We start from the raw sequence: 21365 nt of genomic DNA, 5'->3' as shown, positions 1-21365 counted from the left end.
TCACTCAGCGCCATTTTGTAAACAATCTTACAGTTGCCATGGTCACGAATATATATATATATATTTTTTTTTTCGATTAAAACGTTTTAGTATATATAAAAAATTAATTATTATACAAAATAAACGATAAAAAGTCGTTATTATAATATCGACATTCTATCATTCCGTATAATTTTAAAAAATTACAAAATAAATATTTCGTACGTATTTGTTAAAATTTATATTTTTATCATAAATGTATTTATTAATGTATTATTAATAAGTTAATAGATTTAAGAAAAGGTATAAAGTGTTTTTTTAAATTTTCAGAACGGACCAATCTGAATCCAACACGATTGAAAAGCAGTCGACAGCTGAAACGCGAATTACTATTTTACACATTATACAAATACGATCGGGTTTATGTATGGTTAAAGTTGATTTTCTGTCGATTAGAACTTTGTGTGAATTTCATTTTTAAATCGAGCTATGCCAAAAACATCTATTTATAGAGTATTTTCTTCATTTTGGGTCTTCCTATGTACTTTTGATTATCAGTTCGAAGGTAAATGAATCTTTTAATTTATCTACTTTCAATGCTAAATTTCTTTATATGACTCCTTGATTTATCAAATTGTTATAATAATTTAGTTATAATTTTATGAATATTTATAAATGAGTTTTATTATTTCATATTAAGTTTATTTCAATGATTTCATTTCATTTATAGACTTTTAATGTTGTATCATGTGTTCAGAAAAATATTAAATTACTTCTTAAGATGAAACGTAAGTATCAGTTATCGACGAGAGAGATACTTTTGAATCACTTCGATTATTCCACGGCAGATCTTTTGATCAAATGAATCTGCTATTTGAAATATTGGTAATATTTACAATTTTAACAATATTGCACGCAAGAAAAAGTATTTATACTTTTTACTATTAAAGCAATATTGAAGTCGAGTTCCTAGTGACTGCCAAATAACTAGATCGGTCGGCATGTGACTTAACTCGTGTGACCTGTTGCTAAAGTGAAAGTCGAAGTTCGGATGCAAAAAAACAAAATGGGTTATTCGTTCGTTCTCTTGTGAGAACGGTCGAGTCGGCACGAGTATACTCTGTTGTTTGTGTTGTGTGCCGATAGCTAATGTTTTCTGAAAAATAAACTTGTTTATATTGTAGAACTGGGTAAAATTATTTTGTCTCTGGTTAGTAATCTTATGGCCAAAATGTGATAGAAGGAAGAGTTGTAGCTCGCTTTTCAAGTAAAAAATTTTTATTGAAAATTTCACTTGTGTAGTTCAGCTGTTTAACTCATCAATTAATTAAGCTAGTAGTATGATAGTTACGAGTAGATTCTGAATTGTCTCAATTGAAATTTTGTCTTATGATTTTCAAGTTAAATTTAAGACACTAGTTCAATAGGATAAAAGTGTTGGAGGGGAGAAAACTGCCTTCTTGTATTAAAAACTAGATGACTTTAAGTTGCAGTGTGTGACAGCACATTGTCATGAATGTTTTGATTTTATGTGCAAAAACCTTTGTTGTAATCTGATGAAAAATTCTTTTTAGTAATATTTGTTACCAGTTTGTCCCTGATGTTCAAATGCTTAATGTATAATGTCTTGATGACTAAAAAAGCACATGAACATTGTCTTTACTTTAGACTTGTTCAACTACTATGATGATGTATGTTGTAGTTACTTTTAATTTTGTTTTAAAAACCAACATATGAAAATAAATGCCTTGTAATACTTTTAAAATATATTGCAATGCCTTTGTAATTACTTGTTTAGCAAAAACTGCACAAATGTTTTTAAATTTAACTTAAACTAAGAGACTGTCAGATTGATGTAATTTGTTTCATTTCATCATTGCCACCTTGCAAACTACAAAATTAATCTCATTACTTTTAGTTACTATATAACTAAAAGTTATATATTACTATGACATCTTCATGCATTATGAAGATAAATTTTTTTAAAATGCTACATTTTCATTGATTATATTATAATAGATCACTTTTAAATTGTTCTAATAATCATTATATGTAATAATTTCATTTTTATTTTCAGATTAAATATGCTGAATTTTCATTAAATAAACATATATCTATTACTGACTTATGTTAAAATTATATATAACAATGACAAATGTAAATCATCAAATTATATATTAAAATAACCAACCTTATTATTATACACAATTTCAAGATTACATTTAAATTATGATAATACCATCTAGTTTTAGTACAAAATTTTTTGTATTTTAATTAAAGTTTTAAATAATTTGATACTTGGTTCAATATATGTAAAATAATAATAGAGATTAGATTATCCTATTGAACATTCTTAATTATTTGTTATAAAAAAAAAGTCATTCTAGATTTGCAGTTTCATGTAAAAGTTCATTGCATTTCAAGCAAGAAATTCTAGCATTTTTATTGAATGAATAATTTTTTAGTGTTTTAACATCAAGGATTTCTAGAATTTCTTATGAAAATTTAAAAATAGCTGCTTTCACTTTTCTGTTACAAGGTTTCAACAAGGTTTCATCAGATCAATTTGATGTAAATAGTTAATTGTTATCAGTTAACAATACCCAAATTCAGGTTTTAATTAAAAAAGGACAAACATTTAATAATTTGATGTTTGCAATAACACTAAATGTATTGAAAATGTAGTCAGATCATTTGAAAATGAGTTTTGTGAATGAATAAAATGTATGGATATCATATTTGCTTAATATTCTTTCAACTTGATACAGAATTAGTTTCTGTATCGATATAATATTGCAGGATACTAATTGCAAAATGTTAGTAATAGTGCTAAAATCTCTGAATTTGGCAAATGAAGTTAATATTTGGAATGCAACTATACATGAAACTATACAATCTACTATTGGCATTAATAATTTAGTAAATTGAAGCAAAATTAAATTTTAATGCATTTGGAAAACAACTGTCAAGAAAAGAACTTGCAACTTTATTATATTACATATATGAAGGCATAAGACAAAACATAGGATGAAAACCAATGGCATACAAAAACATTTGCATAAAAGGATTTATAAAATCAAGTAGGTGATGTGTATAATGGTCTGTTACTTAATTTAATCTACAGCAGGGTCACCAAACTACGTGGCCCTCAAGGTCAGTTCATCTGGCTCACTGCCACATTGTGCCACAAATGAGCTAAAATATAATGTTTTATATGAAAATATCATATCAATAGATTGTAGATGAACTTACTATGTAGAAAAAATTAAAATAAGCATAAGTAAAAATGCCAAAATTCATCCAATCTGGTGTTTGCATCTGACAGTTATATAATATTTAGGAAAATCAGTGAAATAAAAAAATTCTGTGATTTTTTTTGTGACTTTGGATATCAGAGCACTTTTTATATAAGTACTGGTACCTACAATGAAGTTTCTAAGAAAAGCAATTAAGAGCTTGTTGCAGCAATTGTGTTTGTATATTAGTAAATAAATATATTGGTTGTCTTTATTTTCTATGTATTCAGTATACTGTATTGCTCGCACTTGTCATTCTCTGTTATGTGGCCCACTGTGAAAGAAGTTTGGTGACCCCTGATCTACAGCATTTTAAATAAATGTATAAGCAGAATGGCATTTCATCGCTACCAAGTGAATCATTTTAAGCATTTTTTAAGTGAATTATTGGGTATTCCTATCAAAACTGAAAGAACTTATCCTTTTTAGTTTTTCATTATTATTTCCTATCACCTTCATCTTCATCCACACATTGACACAAAATGTTTTCCATCTGTGATTGTAGTATTCAAAAACACTACATTTAAAGAATTTGGCTCTTCTTAGCTGTTTTATATGGATCTTTTGACAATACAATTTAGATTTAGATAACACAGAATTTATTTGAATATAAATTTCTGAAAAGAAAATCAACAGGAATTAGTGATATGCAAAAAAGATTATGAAGTAGGAGAGTCAGAGTTAATCTGTTTTTACCCAACTCCAACTTCTCTAGCAATGAATTTGCTTCAAACTCCAACTATATAACTGATTTCACAGCCCTACTGTAAACATACAGAAAATACTTAACAATTAATTGTTATTTAGGTTTTTTACTCTGTTAAAAAAGTTTTTTTGAAGATCTGTTCAGGAAGTTAGTCATTGATAGGACATTTACTTAAACAGTAATGATATATAATTTTTTGAAAACAATGCATTCTAATCTCATTCATGTGCAAGATCCTGAGTTAAAATTACTTATATTTAAGATTCCTGAAAATATTACAGTATAGAATTTTCATCTTTGATCAGTTTTCATTCAATGTTGAATATTTTTCAAATGTATTTGCAGTTATACATTGTTTAATTGGGCTGCAATTTGAAAAAATTGTAGATCTATAAATTCCCACTGTTGTCTGTCTGTCTTTCCTTTATATTGAGAACAGTTAGATAGGTGAAAGACAAGACCAGATATGGAAATCATAGTGGCAGGAGACCCCAATTAACTATATATGAACTTCCGATGCAAACTGAAAGTCATGTTATTTCAATTCAACATTTTCCCCTGAAAGGAGTTAGATAGATGACTGGCATGACTATTCTAATAGAAAAACTATGATGTACATGGGCAAGCCACTACTAATTTGAGGTGAAGAGCATATATTTTAAATGAAATAAATTAAAAATTGCAGCCCGGCGTTGTGACAAAGTCACAATAAATATTTGCTCATTGTTTTAACATCCTTTTTAATATTAATCAATAAAACCAGAATTTCCACTAATTGTAGTCTTATTTATTTAGCTCCATTAATATTACCAATTGTTTATCATCAGTAGCATAGACAAATCCCAAAGTGATTAAATAGTCACAAAATTTTTTTAACCAGTAATTGAACTTAAACTAAACTTCCGAAGGTTTTTGGCCTTCACCAAGGCCTGCTTCGGGTAATCAATTAAACTGGCACTCAAATTGGACTGTTAGAACAATGATGTTCGACTTTAAACTTTGTATACATCAAATTTCACACGTCTGATTGACTCTGTTTGAATTTCTCGAACAGGTATTTCCATGCATGCACAAGTCTCACTGTCTTTAAAGTTAATACAGTTGCCTTTTAAGTTGGCTTAAAAGGCTACTGGTTAAAAAAGTTTTGTTTGTGACTTTTTATTTCTCACTCCAGTATTTCTGAGAAAACTGTTATCCCAAAGTGATTGCAATAAGTTGATTCTATTGTATAAAAAGAAGATAAAATAACCCTATTTTTTGTATAGGAATGTCTAAAAGTTTAGCAGAATTACTGATTTTGCAATCACCAGCAAGAGAAAAGTGGATGGTGAAACATTCCTTTTATTTATGCTGCTAGATCACATAAGACACTAGATATTTTGTTCTCAAAATCATTTTCAGATATTGATTTCAGAGGGTTTGAGTAGCTTTCAAACAAAAAGTAGGAACTGAAAAAATCTGGTACTTGGTAAGATTTGAATTTGTCTGCAATGTGTGTCAATTAGATCTGATCAAAAGTATATAAAACAAGATACAGATTTTAAATATTTTGAATTTATTTTTAAATTTCTGAGTATTTTTATGGATTAAATTAGAATCAGAATCTATTATATTAGAATCCTCAGTATAGAGTTTAAAAAATGAAACAAATAAATCAAAATAATAATTGTAAAAAATGAGAAATTAAATATGATCATTTTATTGTGAATTGGATTTTTATTAGCATAACAGCAGAAAGTAATGATGTTGTATCTGTAAACTAAACAAAACATTATATGATCACATTAAAGCTATTCTTTTAAAAATAATTAGCCTTCTAGCATTTATTGAGTCTTGTGTCTTAATCATCAATAAGATTAACTGCTCATTAAAATAGGCCTTGAAAAATTCATTTTTGTTAAGAATCCTATAAATGTATGTAGTAATAGTAAGTACTAAAATAATCTTGAAAATATTACAGTATATAGAAAAATTGCAATGTTGATAATGTCTATTGACACAGATTTGAGAGGCAATCATTCAGTTTCTATTAATTGTAGAAAATTAAAATAGGAAAAAGATCAACAATCAGCTTCTAAACAGTTCTCATAGTTATGTAGAAATGGGAAGTATTATTGAAAACTTGTCAGATTTTAAGGTATAAATTAGAGTAGCTTTGTCTGATAATATCAAAGCATAAACTGACATATAGAAAGTGAAGGAGGGAAAAATAAAGGCAAAACTTACATACTGTACATATATACAGTATGTAAGTTTTGCCTTTATTTTTCCCTCCTTCACTTTCTATATGTCAGTTTATGCTTTGATATTATCAGACAAAGCTACTCTAATTTATACCTTAAAATCTGACAAGTTTTCAATAATACTTCCCATTTCTACATAACTATGAGAACTGTTTAGAAGCTGATTGTTGATCTTTTTCCTATTTTAATTTTCTACAATTAATAGAAACTGAATGATTGCCTCTCAAATCTGTGTCAATAGACATTATCAACATTGCAATTTTTCTATATACTGTAATATTTTCAAGATTATTTTAGTACTTACTATTACTACATACATTTATAGGATTCTTAACAAAAATGAATTTTTCAAGGCCTATTTTAATGAGCAGTTAATCTTATTGATGATTAAGACACAAGACTCAATAAATGCTAGAAGGCTAATTATTTTTAAAAGAATAGCTTTAATGTGATCATATAATGTTTTGTTTAGTTTACAGATACAACATCATTACTTTCTGCTGTTATGCTAATAAAAATCCAATTCACAATAAAATGATCATATTTAATTTCTCATTTTTTACAATTATTATTTTGATTTATTTGTTTCATTTTTTAAACTCTATACTGAGGATTCTAATATAATAGATTCTGATTCTAATTTAATCCATAAAAATACTCAGAAATTTAAAAATAAATTCAAAATATTTAAAATCTGTATCTTGTTTTATATACTTTTGATCAGATCTAATTGACACACATTGCAGACAAATTCAAATCTTACCAAGTACCAGATTTTTTCAGTTCCTACTTTTTGTTTGAAAGCTACTCAAACCCTCTGAAATCAATATCTGAAAATGATTTTGAGAACAAAATATCTAGTGTCTTATGTGATCTAGCAGCATAAATAAAAGGAATGTTTCACCATCCACTTTTCTCTTGCTGGTGATTGCAAAATCAGTAATTCTGCTAAACTTTTAGACATTCCTATACAAAAAATAGGGTTATTTTATCTTCTTTTTATACAATAGAATCAACTTATTGCAATCACTTTGGGATAACAGTTTTCTCAGAAATACTGGAGTGAGAAATAAAAAGTCACAAACAAAACTTTTTTAACCAGTAGCCTTTTAAGCCAACTTAAAAGGCAACTGTATTAACTTTAAAGACAGTGAGACTTGTGCATGCATGGAAATACCTGTTCGAGAAATTCAAACAGAGTCAATCAGACGTGTGAAATTTGATGTATACAAAGTTTAAAGTCGAACATCATTGTTCTAACAGTCCAATTTGAGTGCCAGTTTAATTGATTACCCGAAGCAGGCCTTGGTGAAGGCCAAAAACCTTCGGAAGTTTAGTTTAAGTTCAATTACTGGTTAAAAAAATTTTGTGACTATTTAATCACTTTGGGATTTGTCTATGCTACTGATGATAAACAATTGGTAATATTAATGGAGCTAAATNTATTAATATATTATATTATAATAATGTAAGGACAGATAATTAGTGGCTAAGTGGCTATCAGTCTTACCAGTTTTCTTATATAGGCTCTACATATCAGTCTGTAGTTATTTATAAGTAATTTAATTATTAGTGTTAGTAAAGTAGTGAGTAAGTAATTAGTAGTAGCCTAGTAGTCAGCCAATTGAAGACTGGTGATCAACTCATTGATTAGTGACCACTCGTCAGTGGAGAATTTAGTGTCTGAGCCAGAGTCTATTAAAGCTTTATCAATGCAAACTTTTACACTGTAGAAACGTTCCAGCATGCTGAGGAAACTGTTCCGCTTAGTGCGGCAGTCAAGAATCAAACTTAATCCTTTGTCCTTTGCTTCTTTTACATATTTTTGCAAAAACATATCATCTTTGGTTGGTGATTTTTTAAAAGTTGTATTCTGTTGTCAAGTGTAGGCCTCAGAGTGGAGAGAGAAGTGGTCCATGATGATGTTTTTTGAGTCAATGAAAGCCACAGTCACAGTGTTGGTGGTTTTCAATCCGTCAGTGGCAATAATGGTGTTTATATTTTGATGGGCTTCCCATTCCTTAAAGGCATAGTACTAGCCGGCTGCGAGTGATAGTGAGCGTATCGGCATCAATATCTGCCAGAATGCCTGTTAATTAAAAACGCAATAGGCTTAGTGGAGAGAGCGACACAACTCCCTACCATCGTGTGATCGCCGGAAAAAAGTATGAAAACTTTCTTATTTTTTGTCTCTGGTAAAATATTGATTGAGCTGAAATAAAAGGTTTTCTATTAGCTGGTGATGGTCATCTCCCGGAGAGATAGGTTAGCTATCATGGACAAGCTGTGAGGCTGCAGCTCCCCATAGGCTTAAACTGGGATCGTTCTGTCACGTGATTCATTCACATCACAACTGACCGTAAATTAGAATTATGCACCAGGACTAGGAGAGGAGTTACTTATTTTATTTAGCGAGAGTGGAAAGTCAACTGGCAATTAGATTAGCAGAGATAAAAGGGCGGGCAGTGCGGTGTAGAGAGGGGGTGTAGCATGTGCCGCACTGAACGGCAATGTCGCTCTCGCTGCCGAGCAATAGCATGTGTATCAAAGCGACAACATCCAAAATGTAGACTTTTGCACCATTATTTAGAAAGTTAATTGAGTATTTGTGGATCCACAGTGCTGGATCCAACAGGCCAAAGAATGTGCTGGATCCAGCAATTGCAATCCCTAGTCCCGTCCAAGTTATAACAGTTTCTGACGAGTTACTAAATTTGTGTGAAATTTGACATTATCGTGGTAAAACACTACACCTGTTTTGTTGATCAATTCTGCCCGCCTTTTCTATTTGAAGATATTACTCAATGGCAGTACACTTTCAAATCAATTGTTAAATTGTCTGGTAAAAGCTCCAAAAAAGAAATTTCTTTAAAATCCCACCAAAGAGAGCATCTCTCTTTAAGAACATGTGGAACCCATATATCAAGCTTTGAAACGAAACCAATTTGTTTCAAGTAATCATAAACATTTCAATTTGACAAATTTAATCTCTTAGTGATTTCACATGTTGTTATTTGGCAGTTTGCTTCAATCAGCACTTTTATTTTGTTTTCATTGGCTTGAACTGGCCATCCAGAACATGGTGCATTTTCAATATTGAAATTGCCAGAACAAAATTTTGTAAACCAGTTTTGGCACTGTTCTGTCAACACATCTTCTCCATACACGTCGCACAATTTTTTTCTCGCCTGAACAGCATTCTTACCTTTTCGGTAATAAAAGAGCAAAATATGCCGAAAATGCTGCTTTTGATCTTCCATATTTGATGGGACACAAAAAATAAACAATTGCACAAAATCAAACAAAATTTTTTACAAATAAGCCTTAAAATGCTAGCTGTCAAAATATATAATGATAATACTGTTTAGAATAAAAATGGTGGGAAAAATATGACTAATCCATCTAGTGGTAAAAAGAAATGAAATTACTTTCCGAACAACCCAATAGAAACTAATCAGTATTCATCTGATTTTCATTTAAACTTAGCATAAATTCAATTTTTAATAAATATTTTTTCAAGCACGAAACAAACATACTATTTTTCTGACAAAGTTGTTATATTCAGAAATGTGGACGTTTAAGTTTTAATCTTTACTGCAAAATACTTTTTATTTTGATAAAATTAGCTCTTGCTTTTTCTATCCTCGCTTTTATTTCTTCTGTACATTGTTTACATTGATCACAGTACCCAAATAGCCTTATCTTTGTACTTTTTCAGCTTATTTATCTTTTAACTGTAAAGCTTCATTATTGTTACTGCTGATGTCCTTAGTCATTTTCATAAGCTTTGTTTTTGTTATATTCAAAAGAGGATCATATTCCTCACTATACGCAATTATTCTGTCTAGCAATCTAGCAGATAAAAACAAAAAATTGCATCTAAAATAGTACAGTAAAAGCCATTCTTCGGGTTAAGTGTTAATCCTCTCCCTCTCCCCTGCAGGGGAATTTCAAAAAAATCTCTTCTTTGTGTGCATTTGCATGACATACCCTAACTGTGTACCAAATTTCACCTCTTTAGGTTAATTGGTTTGCTCTGGGCAATGATGAATCAGTCAGTCAGTCAGGACATGTAATTTTATATATTTAGATTGTACTTTACTTACGTGTAAGTTATAAACCTTTTCTTCAGCATGTTAATACGTTGAATAAACATTATTATGATGATCAATTTGAGTCATCTTGTTTGAATGTACAATTCACTCTGTTGTTGTCACAAAGTTATTATACTCATAAAATCAGATGAAAATAATATGTTATGTATTTGTATGAAGGTATAGTGGTATAATGTTTATCTGATAGATTTATTGTTTTTTTTTTTTTTTTAGAATCCTTGCAATTCTGTATTCTTTGTGATAGAAGTTTTTCAGTAAGATCTCTCTCTCTCTCTCTCTCTATTTGTAGGATCTGCTACAAAAGAATTCAATCCTGTTGTGGGCAGATTTTGGATATGTTTATCTATACTAATATTATAAAGAGGTAATGTTTGTATGTATGTATGTAAGTTTCTTTGCAGCAGGTAATCTCCGAAACTACTCATCTGATTTCAAAAATTCTTTCACCAATATTTAGAATGGAACATCAGGGTGGACATAGGCTGTATATTATTCCGTTAAACATTCATATAAATTAAATGATATCATCTATAGTTAAGGCTTTTATGTCCAACAGATGGCGCTACGAGTATGTCGCCCTAAGTTTGCTTTTCTATGAAAATGAACTAAAACAGATCATCTTCTATCTATCTATATAAATAAAAATGTAATGTTCGTTTGTTCCTACCGATTCCTTTGAAATTTTGACACAATGCTGCATTCGAATACGCACATGTTTTTATATAATATACGTGTCGAAATTCCCCCCACTGAAGGGAGATGGTTAGGATTAAGGCTTACGGTAAAGAACTCTGCTTCTATTTATACTATTTTAGATGTGGGTTTTTGCATTTATGATTGTGTTTTAATAGGATACGTCAACAGAATGTACACTAAGAAGGGATTTTTCGATATTCCCCACAGGGGGAGGGACAGAATTAAGGCTTACCGTGAAGAACTTGGCTTCTATTATATTATTTTAGATGCAGGTTTTTGCGTGTTTGATTGTGTTTTAATTGGGTACGTCAAGAGAATGTACACTAAGAAGAAATTTTTCGAAAAATTCCCCCCCACGGGGGAAGTGTTATACATTTATAATAGATACATTTTGAGCCACAACAACGCGTGGCGGGGTCTGCTAGTGAATTTAATATTTGTGTTTTTCTCTGCAGGACTTCTATTTACTGTGTGTATCAATTAAACTCTTTAATAACTGTTCACAAAAAACCTTTATCAGTGTTGTGGATATTGTAACGAACACAACACTGATAAAGGTTTTTGTGGACAGGTATAATTTAAATATTTTTTTAATATCATCCATGTATGGCATATAAGATGTGGAAAAATAACTCAATGCAGTGTAGTATACAGTATACAGTAATACCCCAAACTTACGCAATAGGTGGGACCAAGCGATAACCGCGTAAGTCGGAGTATAATTTCGCAATTTATGTAAAATCCAAGTCGGATGTATGTAAGCTAATAAATGTTCTCGTTAATCTTATCTCTTCTTTTGATTCGTTCACGGTTACAAGAAATCACCATATAGTCTCTCTCAAGTCTCCATAGATATAACAAACACAGAAATAAATAACACAAAATAAATTGTAGCTATGTGTCGATTCCGCACGACACGTCCGAACATGTAAGCAGAACAATAGCGTGGGAGGAGTGAGTAATCAAGAGTTGCGTGGCGCTCAAACAAGAGACGAATCGATGAGATTTGAAAATCGCGTAACTCCGGGTTCATGTAAGTCGGGGTAGCGTAAGTTGAGGTATTACTGTATATAATGTTTGATGTATTCATTTTTTGTATTGCTTAACTTTGCTTGAAAAAGGATTCGGGGCTAGATAGAACCAGAAAATACTTAGAGGCTGTTTTGAAAATTCTTCTTTTTATGCATATTTGATTTGTTTTGATGGATGTATTAAACAGTTTAAGGTGTAGTGTTGTTCTTTGGTGTTGCGTGTGTTTTTTGAGAAATATGATGAATGTTAGATTTATTTTGTAAATGTATAGTTTGTTACTACTAGGTATGTGGAACATTTTTCTGAATTTCAGAAATTTTATTTATTATGAAGTTATATATATTCTCAATGATCTATCTATAACTATATCTAGAATTATCTTTATTTTATGCTTTAATATTTTGTGAGGATTTCTCAAATTTGTAATAAGTATTTCAGTTAATAGCAGATAAATATTTTCAAGTGTCTTTTCTCATCTTCAGATTATCTAGTATTACAAAATTGAACAGATTTAACAAAATTAAAATGATCAAATCTTTCCTTCATTGATGAGAACAAAACAAATAATATAATGATGCAGATAAGAATAAGCAGCATATTTAAAAAATAGAGAGAGAATCTTAAGTTGAAGAAAAAATTCCTGAATGTTTATTCACTATTAAATTTAGGATTTCTTTAACTGACGAGTTTAACTGAATTTAAAATTACATTTATATTATAATATTATTTTTTTAACAATTCTCCTTCCTTTTTAATATTACTGTATTTGTTTTTCATTTACTGTAAGAATTTGTAATACATATAATAATGGAAATTTATTTTTTGATTGAATTATTCATATCATTGTATACAGATTTTTGATTTTTATAGATTTTTTTCAAATATATTTTTGCTTACTGTTATTACATTTATAAAAAAGATTATATTTATTTCTGCTAATCAAAACTTAATCATTCAGCCTTTCTAAACATTCATTATGACATAATTCTTAAGGTATTACATAAATTTTAACAAATGAAAATGTTATCTATTCTATGTATACAAAATACTAGCTTACAATCATCATGAATGTTTTTCTGTCAGAAAAAAGGGGGCCAGTACTGGGAATTGATGAATTATGGACTTTTTATTATGAATAACTTATATAGGAAAGAAGTGGGCAAAGCCTTTAGTTTATATAGTAATATATAAAATTCATCAACAAAGTAGAATTTTAATAAATGAAAAGATGAAAAGACTGTTTATCTTTAAAATAAATTTAAATTAAAATATAAAATAGAATAAGTAACTGTTAAAGATTCCAAAGAAATTTTTAGACCCAAAATTAAGCATGTCCTTTTGTATTTAAATATGCAAATTTAATATGGGTAATTATAAAATGGTTCACAGAAACTTAAAAAGCATTAATTTCAAAATATTTTGTATATGTTTTCAAAATATTCCTATTTAAGCCTCTCTAATAGGTTATATGCTAACTTAATTGGGCTTTTGCCAAGATATATATAGTTCAAAGTATAACGCAAAATTTTCTTAAAATATCAAAAGTTTTATTTGTAATATTTTTAATCTATGTGCAATATTGTTAAGAAAAACAACTTCCATTTAAATAGTCTTTTCGTAAAATGACATTCAAATATATAATATATACTCCATTACTATCTAAATTATAAAATAATCCTAGTTAAATTTTTTAAAATATTCTCTATAATAGATATATTTATAACCTCCTTTGTCAGCAGTTAAAACTAATTAATTAAATAAAATTTAAAAATTGTTGTTTTATTAGAATTTTAAAATAAAACTATATCTTTAATATAAACATAAAATTAATGATTCTAATTGTAATAGAATTTAATTTCTTATTTATTATTTTATAAATAACATTTTTTCATATTTAAATGTATTGAATTGAATAGCAAATGACTATTTCTCTTCAATAGATTTAAGATCTGTCCTCTAAAATATGAGTTTTTAAACAATGCACTCTTCATGGCATGAAGTAATAATGATGGATTTTTAATATTTCATTTTAAAATTTAAAATTATTTGATAGAATTCATATTATAAACTAATGAAAAATATTATTTTTTAATCTTTAGGTATTGAGTCTACATCTCCAGCTGAAATTGAAGCCCACTTAGAACTTGGAAGACAGCTCTTAGCACGAGGACAATATAGTGATGCATTGTCTCATTATCATGCAGCAGTAGGTAAGAAAGTGTTATGTTAATGAATAAATTTTACCACTGTCATTTATAACTATATGAAATACCTATTCATACTTGATGATAAGAATAGTACTTAAAGATATGTATCTGTTTCTAGTATCATTTGTAAAGATTATATATTTACAGTAAACAAAAACAGCTGACCAAAAATTAGGTTTATCAGTTTCAAAACTCTTCAGCTATATTAATGATATAAAATTCCATAGTGCATTAAATTATATTTGATAGCAAAAATTAATAATTGAATTATATTTTAAACTTTAATAATTTAATTATATTTTAAACTTTATAATTTAATGATAATATTTATTTTACAGAGGGAGACCCATTAAATTATTTAACTTATTTTAAACGGGCAACTGTATATCTTGCATTAGGAAAATCCAAATCTGCTTTAGAAGATTTAAATAAAGTTGTTGAATTGAAACCAGATTTCTTAGCAGTAAGTAGAAATCATTATTGGAGTTTTATTAATTTTTGAAAACTAATAAAATCTTATTTACCAATAATTTCTTTATTTTTAATGATCAAGAAATCTGTTTAAATTTTTGAATTTATCCAAATTGAAGATGATATAAAAAAAATAATAACACTTATATAGAAATTTATGGTTTATTGAATAACATTCATCATTGACAAAAAAATTATGTATCAAGGAAGAAGCACTGAAATCAAAAGAAACTTTATTAATGTAAGTGTAATAGTGATGGTAATAAGGGATTTTTACAATATCATAAGGGAAAAATTTCCTGTGGAACAACAATATAATTTAAAGGAACCTTTAGTACCTTGTAAAACTCCTCTTGTCTGGATACTTGTGATGATGCAGTCAGGTATAGAGGATTAAAGGCACTGTACACTTTTTTTTTTAAGTCATTTTGAATAATTAATTAAATTAGTTATATGAGAATATTTTCAATATCAAATCATTAATATATGTATATTAAAAAAACACTGCCCTCACTCATTTACTGATTTATTCACTCACTCATTGGTTCATTGAGTAAAAGTAGACATCTTACAGAAAAACTAAATAGTACAATCAAAAGGGACATAGGAGACATTACCAAAATATACAGTTATTAATATATTAATAATATTTAAAATTTATAGACCAATGGTTCCCAATTAGTGGTAGGGTACGCGAAATTGCATGAAGGGTTATGCGCAGCAATCTAAAATTGGTCGATTTAAAATTTAAATGCATGAGATGAAGCAATCAAAAAAATAATGAGTGGACCATCAAAATTTACAACATGATGTGGAATGCACAAATTCATTTATTTATAACTAAAAATATTCTCAAAATTTTATCAAAAAATGCATTTCTGACAATACCTAAATGAAATTCTTACTCAAGAAACAAAAATTGTACAATTAACACAATTTGTTTTTGCGAAATTAATTTTGAAAATGTTTGTAGCTGTTATTTCTCACGTGCGACAATGCCACTTCTCGCAGAGTATAATGAGACTTCACTGAGTTTAATAATCAATTGCGACATCTCGCTTCTAAATCGGGCTAGAATTTATGATGTCAGTGAAGCAGCAATAAAATATTTACTACCATTTTGCACAGTATACCTATGCGAGAGCGGATTTTCGGCCATGACAAACATGAAAACTAAACATTGTCACTGACTTCGATTCAAAGATGACTCGAGAATGAAGCTGACCAAAAAGCTACTAGATTTTACAAAGTTGTGCAAAGAAAATCGTGCACATTTGTCACATTAAAATTAAATAACCTTACATTATTTTCATTATTATTAAAATTGTATTTTAAAGGTAATAAATGTAAAAAAAAAACTTATTCTATTTATCACTTGCTGTCTACCCACAGCTTCGCCTGCATTATATTGAATTTTCTTGTGGGAGTAAGATAATTTCTCGCAGTAAAATGTAGCCTATGCCCATCTCCAACATGTAAGCTGTCTCTGTGACAAATTTTATTAAAACCTGTTCAGTGGTTTAGATGTGAAAAGGTGACAGACAGACAGAATTGCCTTCAAATTTATAATAATAGTATGGATTAATATGAATTTTTGCTATAAGGGGTATGCAAGTTTGAGCTCTTTCTTGAAGTGGTACATAGGAAAAACTAATTGGGAACCACTGGTATAGACCATAAATTAATGTGTGTTAAAAAATGAACTAAATATTAATAGATGTTATAACCCTAATACTATAATTAGCTAGCTCTATATGTAATATAGTTTAAATTTATTGCATATCTATTTTAAAAATTGATTTCGTCTCCTCCACAAAATAAATAAGTAAATAGATTTTTTCCCTGAAGGAAAACATTGAATACATATTTTTTATAACATAATGCTATGTGATTTATTGAATCAAATTGATGCATGATTATTTAAAATAGAAATGGTTTCATAGTTGGTAATTTTTTCATTCATTCATTTTTCGAAATTAGCAAAATGCATTTTACAATGTACCAAGAATCAAGCCTGTGGACATGGGGTTTTGGGATTTAACTTTCTTCATTTGGAAAGAATTTAAAAAATTAAATTTATTTATTTAGTATCATTTCATTTACTCCTTAGTCTACTGTATTGTGTTACTCTTTATATTTATATTGTAAAAATTAATAAACTGTACAGAATGAAAAAATGTAGTTTTTTTAACATTAGCCTTTTAAAACGTCTATTCATCACCCTGTTATGAACAAATTATAATAAATTGATGTTAACTGTCACTAATATACTGAATTATATAGCAAATATTAACATGAACAAGAGTTTAAAAAAGGGAAAAATTTTCTTTGACATGAATAAAATAGTGAGTATAACACTTTTACAGAAGCCTACAGTTCATTTATTACTTAATAATGCTTGGTGAGAATTGAATTCTTAAAAAAAAATTCTTTACTTTTTATGATGAATTTATATTATTAAAGTTATAATTCATGCTAACTGTGATATAAAGAATAGATAAATAAAATTTTTATATCTTGAAACAAATAAATAAAATATAAAATAAAAAAAAGAAGAAATGATTATTTAGATTTATCACACTTAATTTAAGAAACTTGATAAAAAAATCCATATATTTAAGTTAATTGAATATAACTTTTATCTAATTAAAACTGATTTTGGAAAGATCTAAATTTGTCAAGTTTCATCTATAAATTGTTTTTAAACAGATTTTAAATAAGACATTGATAAATCGTTTTTAACAGAATAATGCAAAATTATAGTAAATATACTTAGTATATTTTCAGGCAAGATTACAAAGAGGAAGTGTGCTTTTAAAACAAGGATATTTAGATGAAGCTCATATAGATTTTGAATGGGTTGTAAGTTCAGATTTATTAATTATACATATTTATTATGATTTTACATTATATTAAATATCTTATAAATATAAATATCTTCCTTTATAGCTTAGGATTGATCCTATGAATGAAGAAGCTCAAAGAGTTTACTCATTAATTGAGCCATTAAAACATAGCATAGAATTGGCATATATGTATATGCATGATAGAGATTATATAGCTGCAATTGATATTTTAACCAAATTAATTCATGTAAGTTTTTAACATTTATAATATTGTCAAAGAATTTTAGTTATAATTCTCTTAATTCAAAATAACTCAATATAGGACTGTCCATGGGACATTAAATTAAGAGAAATGAGGGCTGAATGTTATGAAAGTGTCGATGATTTAATGAATGCAATAGGAGATTTAAGAGCAACAACAAAGTTACGTCCTGATAATACTGCTGGATATCTTAAATTAAGCAATTTACATTATCAATTAGGTGAAGCAGATGAATCTCTAAAGTAAGTAGAAATAAACTAAAGTTAGTAATTGAGAAGTAAATATTAATAATTTTGTTGTAAAAAAATTAAATATATTAAAAATAGTTGTTGTCTAGAACTTTCTATTTAATATAGCAAATTGTCATATACATGTAAACTTGATACACTATAATCTCAATGTGGCTCAATACAGTGCAGGATTGATTATTATATAGTCAAAAAAAAAGGTTGAATTCCAATTTTGTGTTTTCAAATTTAATGGAAATCTTTACTTCTAGCATCTAAAAAAATTTAGTGTGTAAAATAATCACATCTTTCTTATCTATTACAGCAAAATATACAAAACTTGATACAATATAATGTACAATAGTGTTTCTATATTATGGCATTCTATAATTTAAAGATTTATTTCTCTTAAGTAATCAAAAAAAATTTTATTACTGATTTTATTAAACTAAAATTTAAATTATTTGAACTGAAGTTTATTATTTCAATAATTTCCAAAAACTTTGTAAAATTTTAATTTTAAAGTATTTTTAAGCAAGTAAAAAATTTTTCTATATTTATTGAAATTTTTCCAAAATTTTAGTTTTACTATTATTGTTGTTTTTTTACTGTTGTATGTTACTTACCTTATAAATCAATTATTTTACTATTTAAAAAAGTTATATGTAAACTGCCACTTCAGAATTGAAAAGTGAATAAAAATACTCAAATGAGTATTTTATTTTAAAGATGATAAACAAGTTACATCCCAACTGTTAATAATTTGAGCTACTTATTTAAATCAAAGTAAACTTTTCATTAATATAATTATATATAAAAAATTTTAAATATTTCTAATTATTGCATATTAATAGTTATTTATTGTATGTGTTGTGTGAAAAAATAAATTATCAATTAAATATGGCCGACTAGAGCAAAATTTTAAAATCTAGCACCAATAGCAAGTTTTATGTGAAAAATTAGTGATTTTCATGTTTAAATTATCAGTAAACAAAAATTCTAATGAAAGTGAAAGATAAAATGAATTTATATCTATTAAATTTTTTTCAACAGTTTCATCTGAATTCATTAAAATTAATTTTGCAAGTTCAGTTTTATTTCTCAATAGAGTGATTAAGCAAAATTAAGCAGCATTGTTATTAGTGATACTTGAATTCATCCAAAAAACAAGTAAAACAGCAAGGTTATTTTTTGGACAAGACTATGACACGGAGACTCACTACTAAGCAGGATCACTTTAATGCTTGCGGCATGTCTCATTCTCCAATCTTCTTTGGTATCACTGGTTTTGAGCGCGATCATTCAAACTTTGCCGCCCACGGGGTCATCCGCAATGCATTTCTGGTGAAATTAACCGATCCAATGTCGAAATTTCTCTCTGTTGCATGCCACCCCAGGTTGAATTTTTGTCGATGCCTAAAAGAAAATTTCCCATTTTTGAAAAAATAATCGTGGCGATTGTATCATCTAAAATTATTTTTTTATTTGCACAAACAAAATAAATATATTAATAAATGTAAAAACAAAAAATTATATTTCAGAAGTTAGTTTTAATATAAAATTATACTAGTTTCAAAAACATTTCGATGCTGAAACGAGATATCTAGGGTCAACCAGTCAAGGTCAGCAGGTTGTAACCAGAGAGGTAAATGGATTTTTTCAAAGCTTTGTTTGTCAAAATTCAATTTCTCAACGTTTGCATTTCCAGCTTCCCAACAAGCAACACATGTGTAAATCTCATACTCTTGCCTGCTTGTAGAAAGTGTGTTGCCATTTTGTATTTTATTTTGACTTGGTTCTCAGTCCCCTGAGTACCTACAAGTCTGGTTTTTTTTTATGCGTGCATGATTTGGACACCAAATACTCTGTGCCAAATTGCAACTCGACATGTACTCCTTCATACCTCTAAGGTGTCCAGCTGTTGACAGCAGGGCAATTCTATACACAAGACAGTCTTGTCAACAAAGAAAATATTTAGTTCAATTTTGCATCTGTTTTATAATAACTATTACATTTTTTAAGTTGTTGATTGATCAAATAGATATTAATTGACATCATGATGATAAAATGTTATATTTATATAAAATTTTTTAAATGTTGATGTCAAATTTAGACCATTACATTATGTGAAAATGGAAAAATTTAGCAGCAAGATAGTCTAGTTGCTATTAATTAATTTTTTATTTGATTCCTTACTAAATAACTTTGAAATGTTTAGTAAACACTGAAATGAAATTGCAAATCTTACAAGATACACAAATATTTCTTTGAACATTCAAATATTTTTAAAATGCACATAATGTGCTGTTATAGAAAAATTAGTATTGTATAAATATTTAGATTATTATAATTATATTAAATATAAACATTATTAAGCATTTATATATCTGATTTATATTAATGTTTTGTTTCGGTCATCAGAATGTGACTTGATCTACAAGAATATTTGTTTTCTATTCTTTGCTTACACTGATTTTTTTAAATTTTAATCAGAACTTAATTTTATTATTAATTTATGCTTTCTAATTCTTTGAGTGTCAGATCTAACATCAGCAAAATTTGAAAATAATGTAATTTAATTTAGTGTACTTAAAATATGAATAAAGAATATAGTAAATTTAATACAAATTGCAAAAATAATTAATAGTTTTAAATAAGCCAAACAAACATTGAATATTTTAAAATTTAGTTGAAGAAAACACAATTTTGTAAAAAAAACTTTTTTTTCAAGCAGTTAATATACTTAATATTGAACTGACAAAATATTTATAATATATCAATAATTTTAAAATTTTCATATACAAATTAATTAATGTTTAATTGAAAAATTTACAATATTTAATTTTGAAAGCTTCAAAAATTCTTATTTGAGTAGTTTGAAGCAAAATATTTATAAATGTTTGTAATTTGTTGGCTGAGACAAAACATCTTATATCTTCAGAAAATGAAATTTTGATCTTGGTAATTTAAATATTACTTCATTAGTGTTTAGTGCTTTTGTGGGTGCTACTCATAAAAAGAATAAAAAATGATGATTTCATTTTTTGTGTGGGGCTTCTTGTTATTGCAACATTTCCAATTTTTTGAAATAAATAATCCTGTTTGTTGGCAGAATTTGAGAAATATTTTCAGAATTATTTAATCTTTCTTATGCGTGTGAAAAGATACTAGCTAAATTTTAATAAATTATTTTAAATCTATAAAGTATTATTTAATTGAATTATTAATCATATGAAGTATTATATTTCTTCACTTTTTGAAATCTAGTATATAATAATTATTATT

At 27.6% G+C, this 21365-nt stretch overlaps 1 protein-coding gene across 1 annotated transcript in view; it reads left to right on the top strand.

The window, feature by feature from the left end:
* Positions 1-309: 309 nt before the first annotated feature.
* The window catches only part of LOC111637011 (dnaJ homolog subfamily C member 3-like), a 27431-nt gene continuing 6375 nt past the window's right edge, over positions 310-21365 (top strand). Inside the window, exons 1-6 of the mRNA XM_023382418.1 lie at positions 310-544; positions 14167-14277; positions 14613-14737; positions 17533-17607; positions 17695-17838; positions 17914-18096. Of these exons, the coding sequence (XP_023238186.1) occupies positions 469-544; positions 14167-14277; positions 14613-14737; positions 17533-17607; positions 17695-17838; positions 17914-18096 (714 nt within the window). The 5' untranslated portion in view covers positions 310-468. The remainder of the gene's footprint in view (positions 545-14166; positions 14278-14612; positions 14738-17532; positions 17608-17694; positions 17839-17913; positions 18097-21365) is intronic.

The sequence above is a fragment of the Centruroides sculpturatus genome, unplaced genomic scaffold (genome assembly GCF_000671375.1).
Source record: "Centruroides sculpturatus isolate CEXI.00-Female unplaced genomic scaffold, Cexi_2.0 scaffold60, whole genome shotgun sequence".
NCBI classification, from domain to species: domain Eukaryota; kingdom Metazoa; phylum Arthropoda; class Arachnida; order Scorpiones; family Buthidae; genus Centruroides; species Centruroides sculpturatus.
The sequence above is the reverse complement of the archived record's forward strand: the minus strand, read 5'-3'. Positions and strand labels throughout refer to the sequence as shown.